This window comes from Thunnus thynnus, chromosome 21 (genome assembly GCF_963924715.1).
Source record: "Thunnus thynnus chromosome 21, fThuThy2.1, whole genome shotgun sequence".
In the NCBI taxonomy this organism is placed as follows: domain Eukaryota; kingdom Metazoa; phylum Chordata; class Actinopteri; order Scombriformes; family Scombridae; genus Thunnus; species Thunnus thynnus.
The window spans coordinates 9,579,695-9,593,645 of record NC_089537.1 but is presented as its reverse complement, the minus strand read 5'-3'; the positions used below and the strand labels follow the sequence as shown (position 1 = coordinate 9,593,645).

Sequence of the window (13,951 nt, the reverse complement as noted above, 5' to 3'; positions counted from 1 at the left end):
GACAGAGATGGTAATCTTGTGGAACTGGAATTCCCGCCTGGCAGAACTGGGTGACATTTTACATTTATCTGTGTTCTGCATGAGTTGTAATGTTAATGGTAATTTTATGGGACTGAACTGGAATGAAAATGGTGTTATCACCGATTGCTTCAAATGTGGAATTGTGTAAAGTAGCACAGCTGCATCCTTTATTTCCCATTCCCCAGTAATGTGAGTTATTGCATGATCTGTCCTCTAAGGTTGAATGTGTGTATTCAGCCTATTTTTATCAGTATGTTCTACTCACAGCACCTTATATCACACACCTTTGCCACAGGATGAAATACACAAACTGCTGTGTTTTGATATTAGTATAAAAGCTACGATTTGTTTCTGAATGTTTATCACATTTGTTCAGCGGGTCTTTGCTGCTGTGTATGTTTTCATGTGAAATCACATATCACGGACATTATCAAAATAAAGATTTGATTGGATGTTAATGACAAAAGCCACAACTGTTTATGTCTAAGGGAATTTCCTGATAATAATAATCAACATACATCACAGTAAGCATATTGTGTCTGTGAAAACTTTCACTCACTTTCATTATATCTGTATATAAGATTATAATGTAAACTAGCAGATTATCAATGCGGATCTATCACAGACTTAATAATACAAGCAAATCAATGTAGCATTACGCTCTGATCAATACTACTTACGCTCACGCCCAGATGTTCTAATTTTGATCGATACCTTGTGCAGTGAACGTTTCCTACTCCCACTATGGCCCTGAACAACATGTATGGATTTTCATAGAGCTTGCTCTCCCGTGTTTGAGAGAGAAAAGAACCAAAGAACTGAAAAGAACAAACAAAGTGATCCTGCAGCAGCAGAGAGGCTGTGGGAGTCTGGGAGCCAGCCTGGATCACACAGAGGTCATTTTTAAACACAGCTCTCCAGTTCCCAGTCTGTGAAACCAAAGAGTCCATGGTGACATTTGTCAGCAGATGGTATGGAACCAAACCCCTCACCAGCGGGGATGTCTTAGCCGCTGCTAAAAGCTATCTGTGGTTACTAATTGCTGACCAGGGCATAATTACCTTAATTAATGGCCTAGGTATCTGGGGGCCAGATTTGTGGGGGCTTTTATCAGTATCAGTGCAGCTTAAAAGGTCCCGTAGGAGGTCTGAGGAGTGTGTAAGTCTCCTGGGTGCTATTTCTGGACTAACTGCAGACCCATCACAGATGGATCCTGTGGCATCAGTACAGGACGGCATGTTTGGAAAGAGATATCTGTTACTTACAGATCCTACGAAAACCTCACTAAGTACATCTCAGGCTAGAGAGGAAAACGCGTTTTCTTGCCTTTCCTTCGGAACATATTTTCCACTCTTCTTCTTCTCCCTCATACACAGAAGCACGTTTCCCTGAATTACACTGCCGTAATTCACAATGACAAAGTAGACTTAGCACCTTTTCCACAGACCGTGGGGGGTTTTGTTCAGTGAGCTCTCACTGTGAAATTAGCCCTGGTACTTTCATTTTCCAGCTGCAGTGAAATGGTTAAAAGACACAGATCAGCCAGTATGAAAATAGAACTGATTCAACAAAATCTGCTGCTTCCCATTGCTTGCTCCTCACCCATCCAGCAAAAAACCCTCCCCCCTTTATTCTCCCACTTGCCCACCCCCCCTTTTTCCCCCCCTACTATCCCATCCCCCCCCCCTCACCCCCCTTCCCCCCAGCCCCGTCAGGCACCTTGTCCGCATCTGAGGAAGGCTTGTAAGTTTCGGGTGCATACATTTCTTTTGATGATATATTGTCCCGGTGCGGAATTTCATTTACTGCCGCTGCCCTTTGCTGAACCTGTTGCTAGTCAGTGAGCACGATAAGCGTATAAGTAGCATGCTACTTCATTCATCATACATCGTTCTGGGCTCTCAAATATCTCATATGCGATTCAGGAAGAAACTACTAAACCGGTACAAAGGATCCCCACCAGGATCAGCTGAGGTTCCATTAAACGCTGTGTACAAAATAGAGCACACTTGGTACTTGTTATCAAATACACATTTTCATTGTTGCATGTACAAAACATTATCCTTCATTTCATGGTGTACACATTGTTTATGTAGCAAGGGGGGAATGTATCTCAAGTGCAGTGCTCATGTAGAACATAATTCCATTCACATTGCATTTTGAATGCATGCATTTTGAAATCTGTTTTTTCCCTCAATCATAGTGGCTCCTCTGTGTTGTATTAAACAGCATTAATAATCACAAGAGGCTCAGTGTCACTCAGAAGTCTCCACATCACTAAGGCAGACAGTGTTGTGCTGCTGGGCATGTTGTGCTGTGTGAAAGTGCTTACACGCTCCCTCAGACAACCAAAGGGAATAATTAAAGACAGAAGATGGAGGCAGAAGAATGGAAAGCAAATCCCATTGTTTGGGGTTATTTCATCCCACTGAATTTCTTTTTCTCACTTTCTTTCGCTCTCTTCTCACATTCCTCCCCAAATGCACTGTGGGTATGTGGCACGCTATCAAAAGCATATGTAAGCGAAGCAGCGCAGAACAAAAGCCCTATGATGTCCTCCTCATACCCACATTGTCTTTTGATTATTCTACAATCATTTTATATCTGTGTAAGTTGGAAAGGAAGGGAAGGCTTAATAACCCCATAATATCCAATACTGTAGCTGTTCAGAAACCACAAGATGTGTTTTAGATGATTTGAAAACAAGCTTGCTTATTCCTCGTTTGCTCCTTCTTTTTTTTTTTTTTCCCTAATGGCGTAATTTCTTCAAACCACCAATATCCAAGTTGTTATCAAAATAATCCACAATGAAATTCAAATTTAAGGTGAACTAGACTATTAGGGCAACTCTACTCCACTCCATTTCTAGAGCAGTAAATGTAGCCCCTCAATCTCTCTCGGCTTTTACTGTCAGTCAGAGAGCACTCAGTCATCTCTGTGCATCAGGCCCGTAATATTGATTTTTCCACCCACTGAAACAGCCGCATGAACATAAATTTTGCATGAGGCTTTTACTCGTGGCCTCCGCTTTGGTCTGACGACACATGATGGGGACCATGAACACGCTGTAACAACCCAGTCTGTCCTGCAAGGCAGACAGGCTCTTTTTTTAAGAGTGTGTGTGTGGGGGGGGGTCCAGCACCTTCTGGACTATGAAGGACAAAAGCAAAGGACCCCTTACTGGGTTCCACGGTATTGCATACCTTCAATGTACTCTGAAATGAGAGTGAAACACTTATGTGTCCAAAAGCAGTGGGGAGGATTGTCTCAGTGTGTGCAAGGGTCTAATTGGTTTAGTCATTCATTTGAATTAAGAAAGTAAGTAAGTAAAGTAAAACAAAACAACATAGTAAAAAAACGCTTTGCATTTTTAAAGGATGTCTTAAAATTTAAGGCATTGCAACTACTAAGAAAAAAAAAACAATATTCACTACCCAAAGACTCCATCTGAGGAGATTTTTAGCTTTAGACCTCGATTAGTGGACAACAGTCATGCGCCATGTAGGATCAAGAGTCTGCAGGTTCTTCTTTAAATCAGACATCATGCCAGCTTCTTTAACGAACTTCTAAGCAGAGAGAGATCAACTAATTAGTGCATATAACGTGTAGTCTTTAGTTGGAGGGAAACCTGCAGAGTCCCAGCCTCTCAAGCACATGATCTGACACCATAGGCCAATATTGGGTAGCGGATAAAGCTACAATCAAAACAGAAATCCTCATATCTTTTCTCAAAGGAGGGAAATCATAGTGAAATTAAACTAGCTCCTATTTTGCTGGGGACCCCCTGGATTTCTTTCAAGGGCCCCTGGAGGTCCCTGGACCACACTTTGGAAATCAATAACCGAGCGTAAGCAACACCAAAAGGGCAACATTATCGAGTGCACAGGGATTTTCTTGTATGTGTAACATCTCCATGGAGAGGATTTGATTCTTTGAAATGCTTCCCCCAGAGTGAGAATTCTACAACACAGCTTGATATTGCCTTGCATCACAAAGTGAAAGCATTATCTCTGGATCCCTACAAGCGATGTGGTTTACTCTCTAAAATCCTGTGGCTCTGCGACTCCGCTCAAATCTTAACTGCCTATATATATATATATAAATATATATATATATATATTTTTTTTTAGTAGTCGCTGAGATCCTCCATCCTGCAGTAGGACTGAAACACTGATATTGCCTGCTGTGGCTCTGAGAAATGTTTTTATTCAGTAGTTCACTACTTCCTTTAACGTTTCATTTTCCCCTAAGTTTATTCCAACCATTGCCGAAGCAGGAATCTGTTTTCCATTCCTTTAACGTGATTATCAACTGTATGGACTCGCTGGTAAAAGAATGTAACACAAATTTGTGTTCCAGTTTGTGTTAAGAAAACGAAACAGAACTTTTTTTTGGTTTGTTTGTTTGCTTTATGTTAGGACAATAAGATTCCAACTTCATGTGTGTCTTCTAATATCAAGATATGTTCAACAATAAACAAATATATTAATAATTCATTAGCTCAGGTAATTATTGTTTAATTGATTAGTCGCAAATAATGGTCCTTGTCACTGGAAATACAGATACCTGAGGTTACGCCTCAAATTCCAAACATATTTCTTGCTTTTCTATGATTTACTTTATTATAAGATGAAGACCTTGATGTCTTTCTGTAGCTGCTAGTATTGTAATCAGTTTGAAGAACTCACTTTGGAGTCTAGTGACTTGTGAAGGGCAGCTGTTACTGTGTGTTTAATGAACAGTTTATAGACTAAAAGTCAATCAAAAACATAAGCGACAGATTGATCATTAATGAAAATATTTTATGTTGATGTAAACTGGTCTTATCAATGTGACACAAAGTGACCAACAATGATAAAAGTTAACAGGGAACTTGAGAAACCAGCAGCAGAAACAGTGATGTTATCCACTTCATCAGTGTGCAATAGCTCCGATCTAATCCGCAGAGTAAAAATGACCTTCCTTTGACCACCTTCATAATTACCAGATCTCATAGAGTCTAAATCTCCTTACGTCCAGTGCAGTAATTATCAGTGTGACTCACTGAAAAGGCAATTGAGACAGTGGTTTATGGACTCCCATAGTGGAACGTGAGGCAGAGCAGTAATAGGGAGCTTGTTTGTCCCCTCTCACCTCTCTTGTTAGAGAATGACAGCTGTGTTTAGACTAGAGCAGTTCCTAAAAATACAGGGTGGGTCACATTGGACAATTTCATTAACTGCTGACAGGCTCCTCTACAGTCGCTGATTAGCTCTTAATTTACAGCCCTCCTAAATGATGCCAAAGACATTCAGACAGCGCAACAGCAGTTAGGGATGATTTGAACGCCGCTCTGCAGAACGATTGTGGAGACATTTTTCTGTTCCCAGTTTAATTATGTATCAGAGCTGAATCGATGAGGTGGTGTAGATGTACTCCAGCTTAACACTTTCAAACTGTATCTTCAAGAAAACAGCACACACATACATATAATTTACTGATCTTACATAAAACATGCTATAGATTTTATTCATCCCGCTGAATTCAATACATTCTTGTCAAGGTTTGTGAGCTATGTTTTCCCTTTTGATGCTCCGAAAACTTGAATTCTTTCGACATGAGATGATCATCTCCATCCTCTTTGCGCTGTACTTCACGCTGTGTGAAGCACATACAGTTTGACGAGAGTCAAAGATCATCAAAGTCCTTTTATGTAGACTTGATTACTGTTACGCTGCAATTGCTCTTCATGTTGGCCTTGGCAAGCCTTTTCTAAGGGCTACAATATGACAAGCACCTATTTGTTTATGCTGTCTAGAACGCTTAAAATTCATTAATACATGTTTTTATATTTATTTTAACGCGCTAAATTTACAGTGGCAGACAATATGACTGGTATGACACCTGTAATTATGCCAAAATGTAGCCAAAACACTCAGAGATGGCAGAGATGTAAAAAAGTTTACTACTCCTGTACACAAACATGCACACACACAAAGATATATAAGATAACTCATAGGGAATAGTTGTAAAAGTAGGTGTAGTGCAATGAGAGGAAAACAATGAGTTGAGCTAGAATCAGCCCCAGAGAGAAAAGTGCTGTAATAGGGGGGTTGGCAGGGACTACTGAGATAGCGCTGGTAATGAGAGAGCAGACTGCTTCCCCCCCCCCCCCACCTCCCTACTCCTCAACCACACAGGAAACAAAAATAGCATTTTGTCTGACGAATGAGCCAGCTTTGACCTAGCCTTTCGACCTCTGACAATCAGTCTCGCTTCGTCCTCCAGTACTTCAGAAGACAGGGCCGGGACAGTCAAAGATAACAGTTGATTTCTACTATGGCAATACAGCAAAAAAAAAAGCTCTGAACGAGAGATGGCAGACAGTTTCTCAAAGCACTGAGGTTGGAGGCCTTAGACTTCTCAGTACTGGTGTTTCATAGTCCCAAATGATTGTTGTTATATGTTTAAATGGAGCACAAAATGCCACAGTTCAGCTAGTATCTGATCATTTAGCTGCACGACTTTTTCTCTATGATCTGGCTCATTCCTCATTATAAACATTAACATAGTCGAGTTGTGACAACAGTGAAAGTGGGACCCTTGCTCTTGCACCCCTCGGGCGTGATGACTAAGTGGGAGCGCTGCTTGCATCGCAGTCGGAGAACTAGTGAATATGAAGCACAACAAAGAGACAGTAGGAGATATAATGAGCACTATAGAATCCTGGCACCCTTTTGGCCTCACTCCATCATCAGTGAAGCTCCTACTGTCATCCTCGGCCCTGTGTCTGCTGGAGGAAGGAGCACAAACAATTAGCTGAGACAAGCCGTTTGGATTATGTGCTCAACCAAAGCAATCAGACAGCTGCGGTTAAAAGAATGAGCTTCAAAATGCCAGTTGCCCAGTTAGAGGGGAAGGGAGGGTCAGTGGTCCTGACAGTCTTAACAAGATGACAGAATTTATAAAGCACTGCTGTTAAAGAATATAGTTACCTGCGGTGTAGCCCTTATAATAAGGCCACATGGGGCTTCTTCCATATTCCCTCTGTATTTGTTTTCTTTTGCCTCATATTCTTTTGTTGTGCCTCTTGTTCCTCAGCGTAATGGTTGGTGCTGGAGGAAATTCTCCAATCGTCTTTGATCTCCGCCTGGTTTCGATAATTTTTTGACAGAAATCTTATTAAACCCCCCTTTTGTTTTCTCCGTCTTTGTTCCATTTTATTCCGTCTTTAAATAGGGCTCAACATTTTGTCGTTGTGAAGATGCAACGGAAAAGAGCCGGTCCTGTCAGGGGCTCAGCGCTTGGTAGACAACTTGCCCCAACGTTTCAAGTGAGAATTGGACTCTTGCCGTTTGCACAAATGATATATAATTCATGGTGGGGGTGTGAGAGAGGTGTCAATGTGTCAGGAGGTAGAAGACATGTAAAAGTGTACTGTTTACTGGCCAAGAGACGCAGGCTTTCTTTTGCTGCGCTTCTGCAGAGTGAGGGAAGAGGAGGATGATCTTCATTAAATGTTCATCTGTGCTTGTCCTGAAGTCGTAGTGACCACACTAATCAAAGACTTGTCTGCCCTGATGTTTTATTCATCTTTTATGAGACAACCATACTTAAATTATTTAAGTGCATTGATTCTGTATGTATACAAGCTTGTCTACGCCTGTGTTCACAATTGCTCGGCTGCATCATCAATAGATGTTCACAAACACTCTTTTGAACCAGCATTTGTTATTCAGTCCTTTGTGTTTTAAGTCATTTTAATAGTGAATTGCGTATGTGAGACCCTGTTTAAAACTTCTCTCACAATGCTGTAGGTTTCGGTTGTAGAGGGATGTCTTTGCTTTATATATATCTGCAAAAATGAACTTTAAAGTTCAAGAATTTTATGATTATAGCATGCAATAGTGTAGACTATTGATCCAACTGTCAGAATCAAACATGCTATTAGGGCTTTTAAATGCAAGTAGAGACGTTTTTTCCTTTTATTCATATCAGTGATGAATTCTTGGGGTGGGAATTAGTAGTTCCCTCTGTATAAATCAATCTGTTAACATTTTAGTTGATTTTTTTATCTCATTGTTTGTTGTAGAAACTATCTCATCTGTGTTAGATAAATTTGTGAAATTTCACAAGTCCAGTCAAATATTAACATGCAGATAAGGTCTGACCCCTTCAAACCTGTATTATCTTTTAACCCACAGACATGATGTAGGATCCCATTGCGGTCATCTCCTCTATTTATCCTTTTGTTTTCTTTACAAAACTGTGTAACTTCACAGAATCAAAGAAACTAGAAACTCTTTTATTAACTGTCTGCGTAGATGGGAGACCATCATGACTTTGAACTAATACTGCCCTGTGTAGGAACAATATATTCTATTTTAAAGTCACTGGTATTTGTTTATTTTGTGCCTTTCGCATCCACTGTAGTACATTATGACCCCTGAATAACCTTTTTGTGTTACTGTATACATATGACTCTTTTCCTACAAGTACAGTTTCTTTTAAGGATTTTCTGGTGTGTTTGACTGAAAAAAAGACTGAAAAGCTTTCTGACTGTGTGCAGGTATAAAAAAAAAAACAAGCTAAACTTTTCTATCCATCATATCTGTATGGAAACTCATTTTGTCTTTTTGTTTAAGGAGCTGTGAAGGTCAGCTTAGATGCTGTTTTTTAGCCTGGTTCTCCAGATATAGTATTATAGTTGATACCCTCAGTAGAAATTATTTGCTGTCCATGTTGTGTTATGATTTTCTTATGACATTCAAACACAATGTTTGTGTGAGCTGACAGAAGATCCACCAAATTTTGAACCGCCATAAAAATGACTAATGCACCTGCACAGCATTCACACTGAGATATTTTTATGTTTATTATATTATTGTATATTTATTTTTGTATTTATTATATCATAGATAGCCGTTCTGGGTTCTCGGGAGAATTTGCATGCCAGTGCGGCTCTATTTTATTCTGGCTCAGTTTGAGCATTAACAGTTTTTTTAAACAGCATAAAAATTTATAAGCATTTAATTGTAGAAATAAGGTTCTAATGGTGTGCCATTATTGGATCCAATTAGTTAATGGGTTTATTTCTGAAGTCTTCCAGTGAAGATGGATGTCTCTTTCCTGTGAGATTTTAAGCCATTAAACCAAAGATTCTGACATTCTCCAAGTGACAATGAAGACTTTTGGCTCCAAAGAGAGCAATTATATCAGTCGGGCTTGATAGCTTTGTCCTCCAACTAGCTAAATTAAATTCACTGACTCTATCATGCAGACTGAAACCCTGGAGGACCTTGTTGTGGCTCCATGCAATTTACATCTGTCTCTCACTCTTCACCCTATGCATCCCACACCTCCATGTGTACATGTATTTCTATCCGAGGTGTGGGCATATTCTTCAAATAATGAGTACTTCCTGTTTATGTGCTAAAACACAATTTGTCATGTTGTCAGCTCATTTGTGTTCAGAGGGTTCAGGTTTCAAGCAAAAAGAAGACACAAACTGTTCTTTCACCAACAGCTACCTCATCACTGAACTCCCAGCTCCAGCACCTGCAGCAGCTCCAACAGATGCAGCAGCACCACCAGCAGCAACAGCAGCAGCAGCAGCAGCAGCAGCAGCAGCAACAACACCAACATCAGCAGCAACAGCAGCATCACCATCACCAACAGACCCACTCCCACACCCAGAACCAGCTGTCATCCCAGCATCACATGACCCCGCCCAGCCAGCAGCAGTCATCCGTCCCGTCCCCGGGCTCCGCATGCTCCTCCACCTCTGGACAGCCGCAGCAGTCCCCGCCACACCGGCCTAACCAGTCACCGGCCCGCAGCCTTCCTTCACCCGTCACCCCGCCCATGCCTTTGTCGGTGAGTCAACAAACTTATGCACCAGTTTTTTTCTTTCTGATACCGATTTTAATACCTTAAGTACTGGAATTAGCAACGTGCTAATCTGACACCAATGATCTTTTTTAATTTAAAATTTGTATACTTACCTTTATCAAGTGATTGGTATCATTCTTCTATGTGCAAAGTAGCACAAGACTATAACTATACATTAGCTCTTAGTGATTTGACGGTTATACACCAATTTTTTTTTTTTACTTATGTTTTACACCTATTTTTGTTTATTCCAATCTGTCCACCGGTATCAAAGGTGATAGTATGTTTTTTTTTGCACAGTCACACGTTAATGATGTCAATGTCTTCCATTATACACAGGTACAAAACTTCCATTCATGTAATTTTTCACAGACACATTGGATAAAGTACCTCACAAGAACCATAAAAAATTTCCTAATTAATTGATTTTAACCTAAAAGTACACAGAAATCTAGAGTACACATTGGATATTTAATTCCTATTTAAAAATGTAATGCTCCCCTTAAAAAGCTGAAATGTGCATTTGAAAAGTGTGATGATGGTGTTATTTCGTGCAGGCCAACCTTGAGAAAACGCAGTGCTTAAGCGGTACGCACAGTGCTTGATTCTCTGTCAGCACTTGATCTTTATCAAGTGGGAGTATTTGAATGGAGGCTGGTAGCTCTTCTGTCTATGTGGAGCTATTAGAATATGCATCTTGTCGCTTAAGCCTTGACATCAAACCTCACAACCAAGTAGGAGCCACGATTCACATCCTCCTGTGGCAGACCCAGGAGGGATTCAGAGGTTATCTATCCTTGAGCTTTCCGAACGTAATCAGTCCCTTAATCTTTGCTGCTCTTCCTACTCAACCTCCTTTTTAGTCACTTTGTCTGTCCATCCATCTCTGCCCTTCTGTCCGTCTGGCTGTCACTGTGTGACGATAATAACCTATATCCCTGTGGTTTCATTTCTGGTGGAGACTGGCCAGGGTCGCCTTTCTGTCCCTGGTCACATTCATCAGCGTCAGACCCTTATTGGGTTGTGGTGCAACCTTCTTTATGGCCAGGATGAGTTGGGCTATTTGTTTCCCTCGTTGCAGCACTCTCCGGCCCTGTCACGGCCTAGTGAGACTCAGCAGGAAAAACAGCCTCTGGATTTAATGGGCTCCAAAGGCTGGCCGCTACATCGCACCAAACACACTGTCCAGTCTGACCGTGGATACAAGGGCTACTGACCAACATACAGATTCAGACATTAAGCTTGCATCAGGCATCGTACAAAGACCTAAGATAACTGATTTGATCAAATACACTTCAATCAGACTCTGCTACTCATAAGGCTTTGATTTGCTAGGAAACTGCTGCTTTGTTAAATTTCTAGTAATCTGTGAATATCTTCCTATGACACAAAGGATTGTTTTGGGACTTGCTCACTGGATTGATAAGACTGAGACCCTTAGCTTTTTATAGATTGTCTTCCTCTAAAAGAAGCGGTGAGGCTGATTATGATGACTGAGGACAGACCTCCCTTGAGGGGGGCCAAAGGGGCCACATCAGGTATCATTAAGATATTGCCTCATCAAATAGGATTATGGAACGTGTGTTTGTGTGTGTGTGCGGAAGACGCAGACTGGCCGTAAAAGGTTTAGTTTCTCTGGGTCAGTGCTGGGGTTGTCAAAGAGTGTGTCACCCAGCGAGGGGCTCGCCCAAGGACAGGCCACGGCCTCAGCACCCACTCAAGTCAGCAATAGGATTTAAACAGCAGCTCCGCCTCCCTCCAGCTCCGGCACCCCACACTGCCTGGGTCAATGATTGGATTTTCAGTCCTAGAATCACTTGAGCACCTCATTGGTTAATTCACAGAAGTTTTTTAATTCAGGAAGACTCCCAGAGCAGAGACTTTCTCACAAACACACGTGAATTGTCACCGAGATCTGCCTTTTGTATGTTTTAATTGAAGACACAGAAGGGCATTTCTGGTGTTTCCATGCTTTACCCACAGTCGAGTCATAATTACCATAATACAATCAGCATTACACAGATAACACCCCTATTTCCTACTGTCATTATTCAGACGCACAGAATCACCCAGCCATTCAACTATTTGCTGAAAATATAGCACAGAGCCACAGAGAGACAAACACTCATTATGTTCCAATTAATGTCCCATTGTAATTCTCTTCTCATGGGAGGTGTGTGATATTCTTTGTAAACTCGTAGTGAGGAAATCCTGAGCATTCATTACATCCCTAGTGTTTTTAGTGTTTGGTGTTTTTAATTTGTGAGACAAAATTCATTAATTGGCTCATTAATATCCCTATTAGAATACAAATCACACCACAACAGACTGTGTCCCCTTGAGTCAATGGTCTAAACTCAGATTACTGCAGCTAATTTGGTTAAATGGAGTAAGAATTTACCTTTCTACCCCGCCCACACCCACTCCGCTCCCCAACACGCAGAGTACAGTGAGATGCGGCCTGTGGCTGCCTGAAATAGCCACCACAGTGATGACAAATAGACGGGGGGGAGATTATGAAATTTGCTTAAGTGTGTTAATGGGCTGATTGCGGGAGCCTGCTGGATTTTGCTGGAAGTTGATTGATTAGAGCTGCAGGTTTTCTCCACGCCCGGAGAGCTCAGGGATTTGACGGGGTAAAGGCGCTCGCCAAGTCTGTTACACCGGAATTGATCTTAATTAGATCTGAAAGACCTGCCACAGCAGAATGGTCGCGGCGATTAAAATGAAAAACAGGAGAAATTACTGATCAAATTAATCATAATGTCGGGCTACAGCTGTAGGTCTGGTGTAATTTGCCACTCCAGTGAGTTACATCAGCCCAGGCAGGGAGAGGAGAGGCAGTACATACTGATCCGTGGCAGCGGGAAGCTTAGGCCAGCCTATCAACTCTCTTATTCCAGTTCGTATGCCCGGACCCTCCTGACCCTGCTGCGCCATCCAGTGGAGCCCTCACATGTCTCTCTCTCTCTCTCGGCTCTGATCTAATTAGTCACTCTGTAGCATTTTTATTGCCTTTTTTCTTTGCCAAATCCTTCCACGTTATGTCTCTCTTCTTACCGGAGCTGCATCTTCTACAACGCTGCGCCGTCTCTCTGCTGTTCTTGTCATGGCTGTCTTGTCACCGGCATGTTGTGTGTTCACTAATAGCCTCTGACCTTGGTCCACTGTCTGGCTGGCTGGTTTTCGGGGGGCCTGGCGGAGATGGAGGCGTCCTGTCTTCCTCCTCCGTCAGACTCCTGCCGTCTGTCTGTGTGTCTGTCTCTACTCCCCTTCGCAGTCGTCTCCTTGATCGCTGTCAGAGCCCCACACTGGGCCTGTCCACTCTCCATCTGCACACTCATAGGGGTAATTACAGCCTAGGGGCCTGCCTCCTATCCCTGTGCTCCACAATTTACCACCAAAGCGTCCACAGACATCTCTCTTCTTCCCCAGTGCACCCCGACATCACAGGACCGCAGGGCCTCAGACCCACAAGTGCTGCAATTACCTGAGCCTCTCCTCTATCCTTTTCTCTCTCTCTCTCTCCCTTCTCTCCTCTCATTCTCTCTTGCTCTCTCTCCTCTCTCCCCCTCTGCTCTCCTCTCTACCCTTTGGCTCCCTCACTATTCCCTGGCAATCAGCCTTCATTAGAAGCCTCTGGTGAAAACCCATCGTCACCAAGGTCAGCGGCTGCCAACCACAACGGCCTTTCAGAGGCCTGGCTGTCTGCACTCTCCATCTTTCCTCACCTCCTTGCCATCGTCCCCCCCCTCCTCCTCCTCCTCCTCCTCCTCCTCCCCCTCCCGTTTGTTCCACCATCCTCCTCAAGTCTCAGGCCCATCTCTACAGCTTTTGTCTCCAGCTGAGGCCCCTTCAGACACTCATGTCACTGTTTTCCACTGCAGTGCACTTTTACTTATGTCAACCGCTGTTAAAATCACCACTGTCCAATTTGCTCCAAATGTCTCTCTTTTATGGGCGGCGGGTGTTTCTCCCATTATATTAACATGTGTATTAAATGAGCCTTGCACATCGATTAATTGATTTTCCAGATCAGCTCCACATCTATTCAATTTAG

The 13,951-nt window shown here is 42.3% G+C and overlaps 1 protein-coding gene across 6 annotated transcripts in view; it reads left to right on the top strand.

Moving 5' to 3' along the window:
- Nucleotides 1-13,951, top strand: part of pou6f2 (POU class 6 homeobox 2) — a 74,426-nt gene that overhangs the window by 31,252 nt on the left and 29,223 nt on the right. For all 6 annotated transcript variants that reach the window (XM_067577478.1, XM_067577482.1, XM_067577477.1 and 3 more), the window contains one exon: nt 9,527-9,876. In XM_067577478.1, the coding sequence (XP_067433579.1) occupies nt 9,527-9,876 (350 nt within the window). The remainder of the gene's footprint in view (nt 1-9,526; nt 9,877-13,951) is intronic.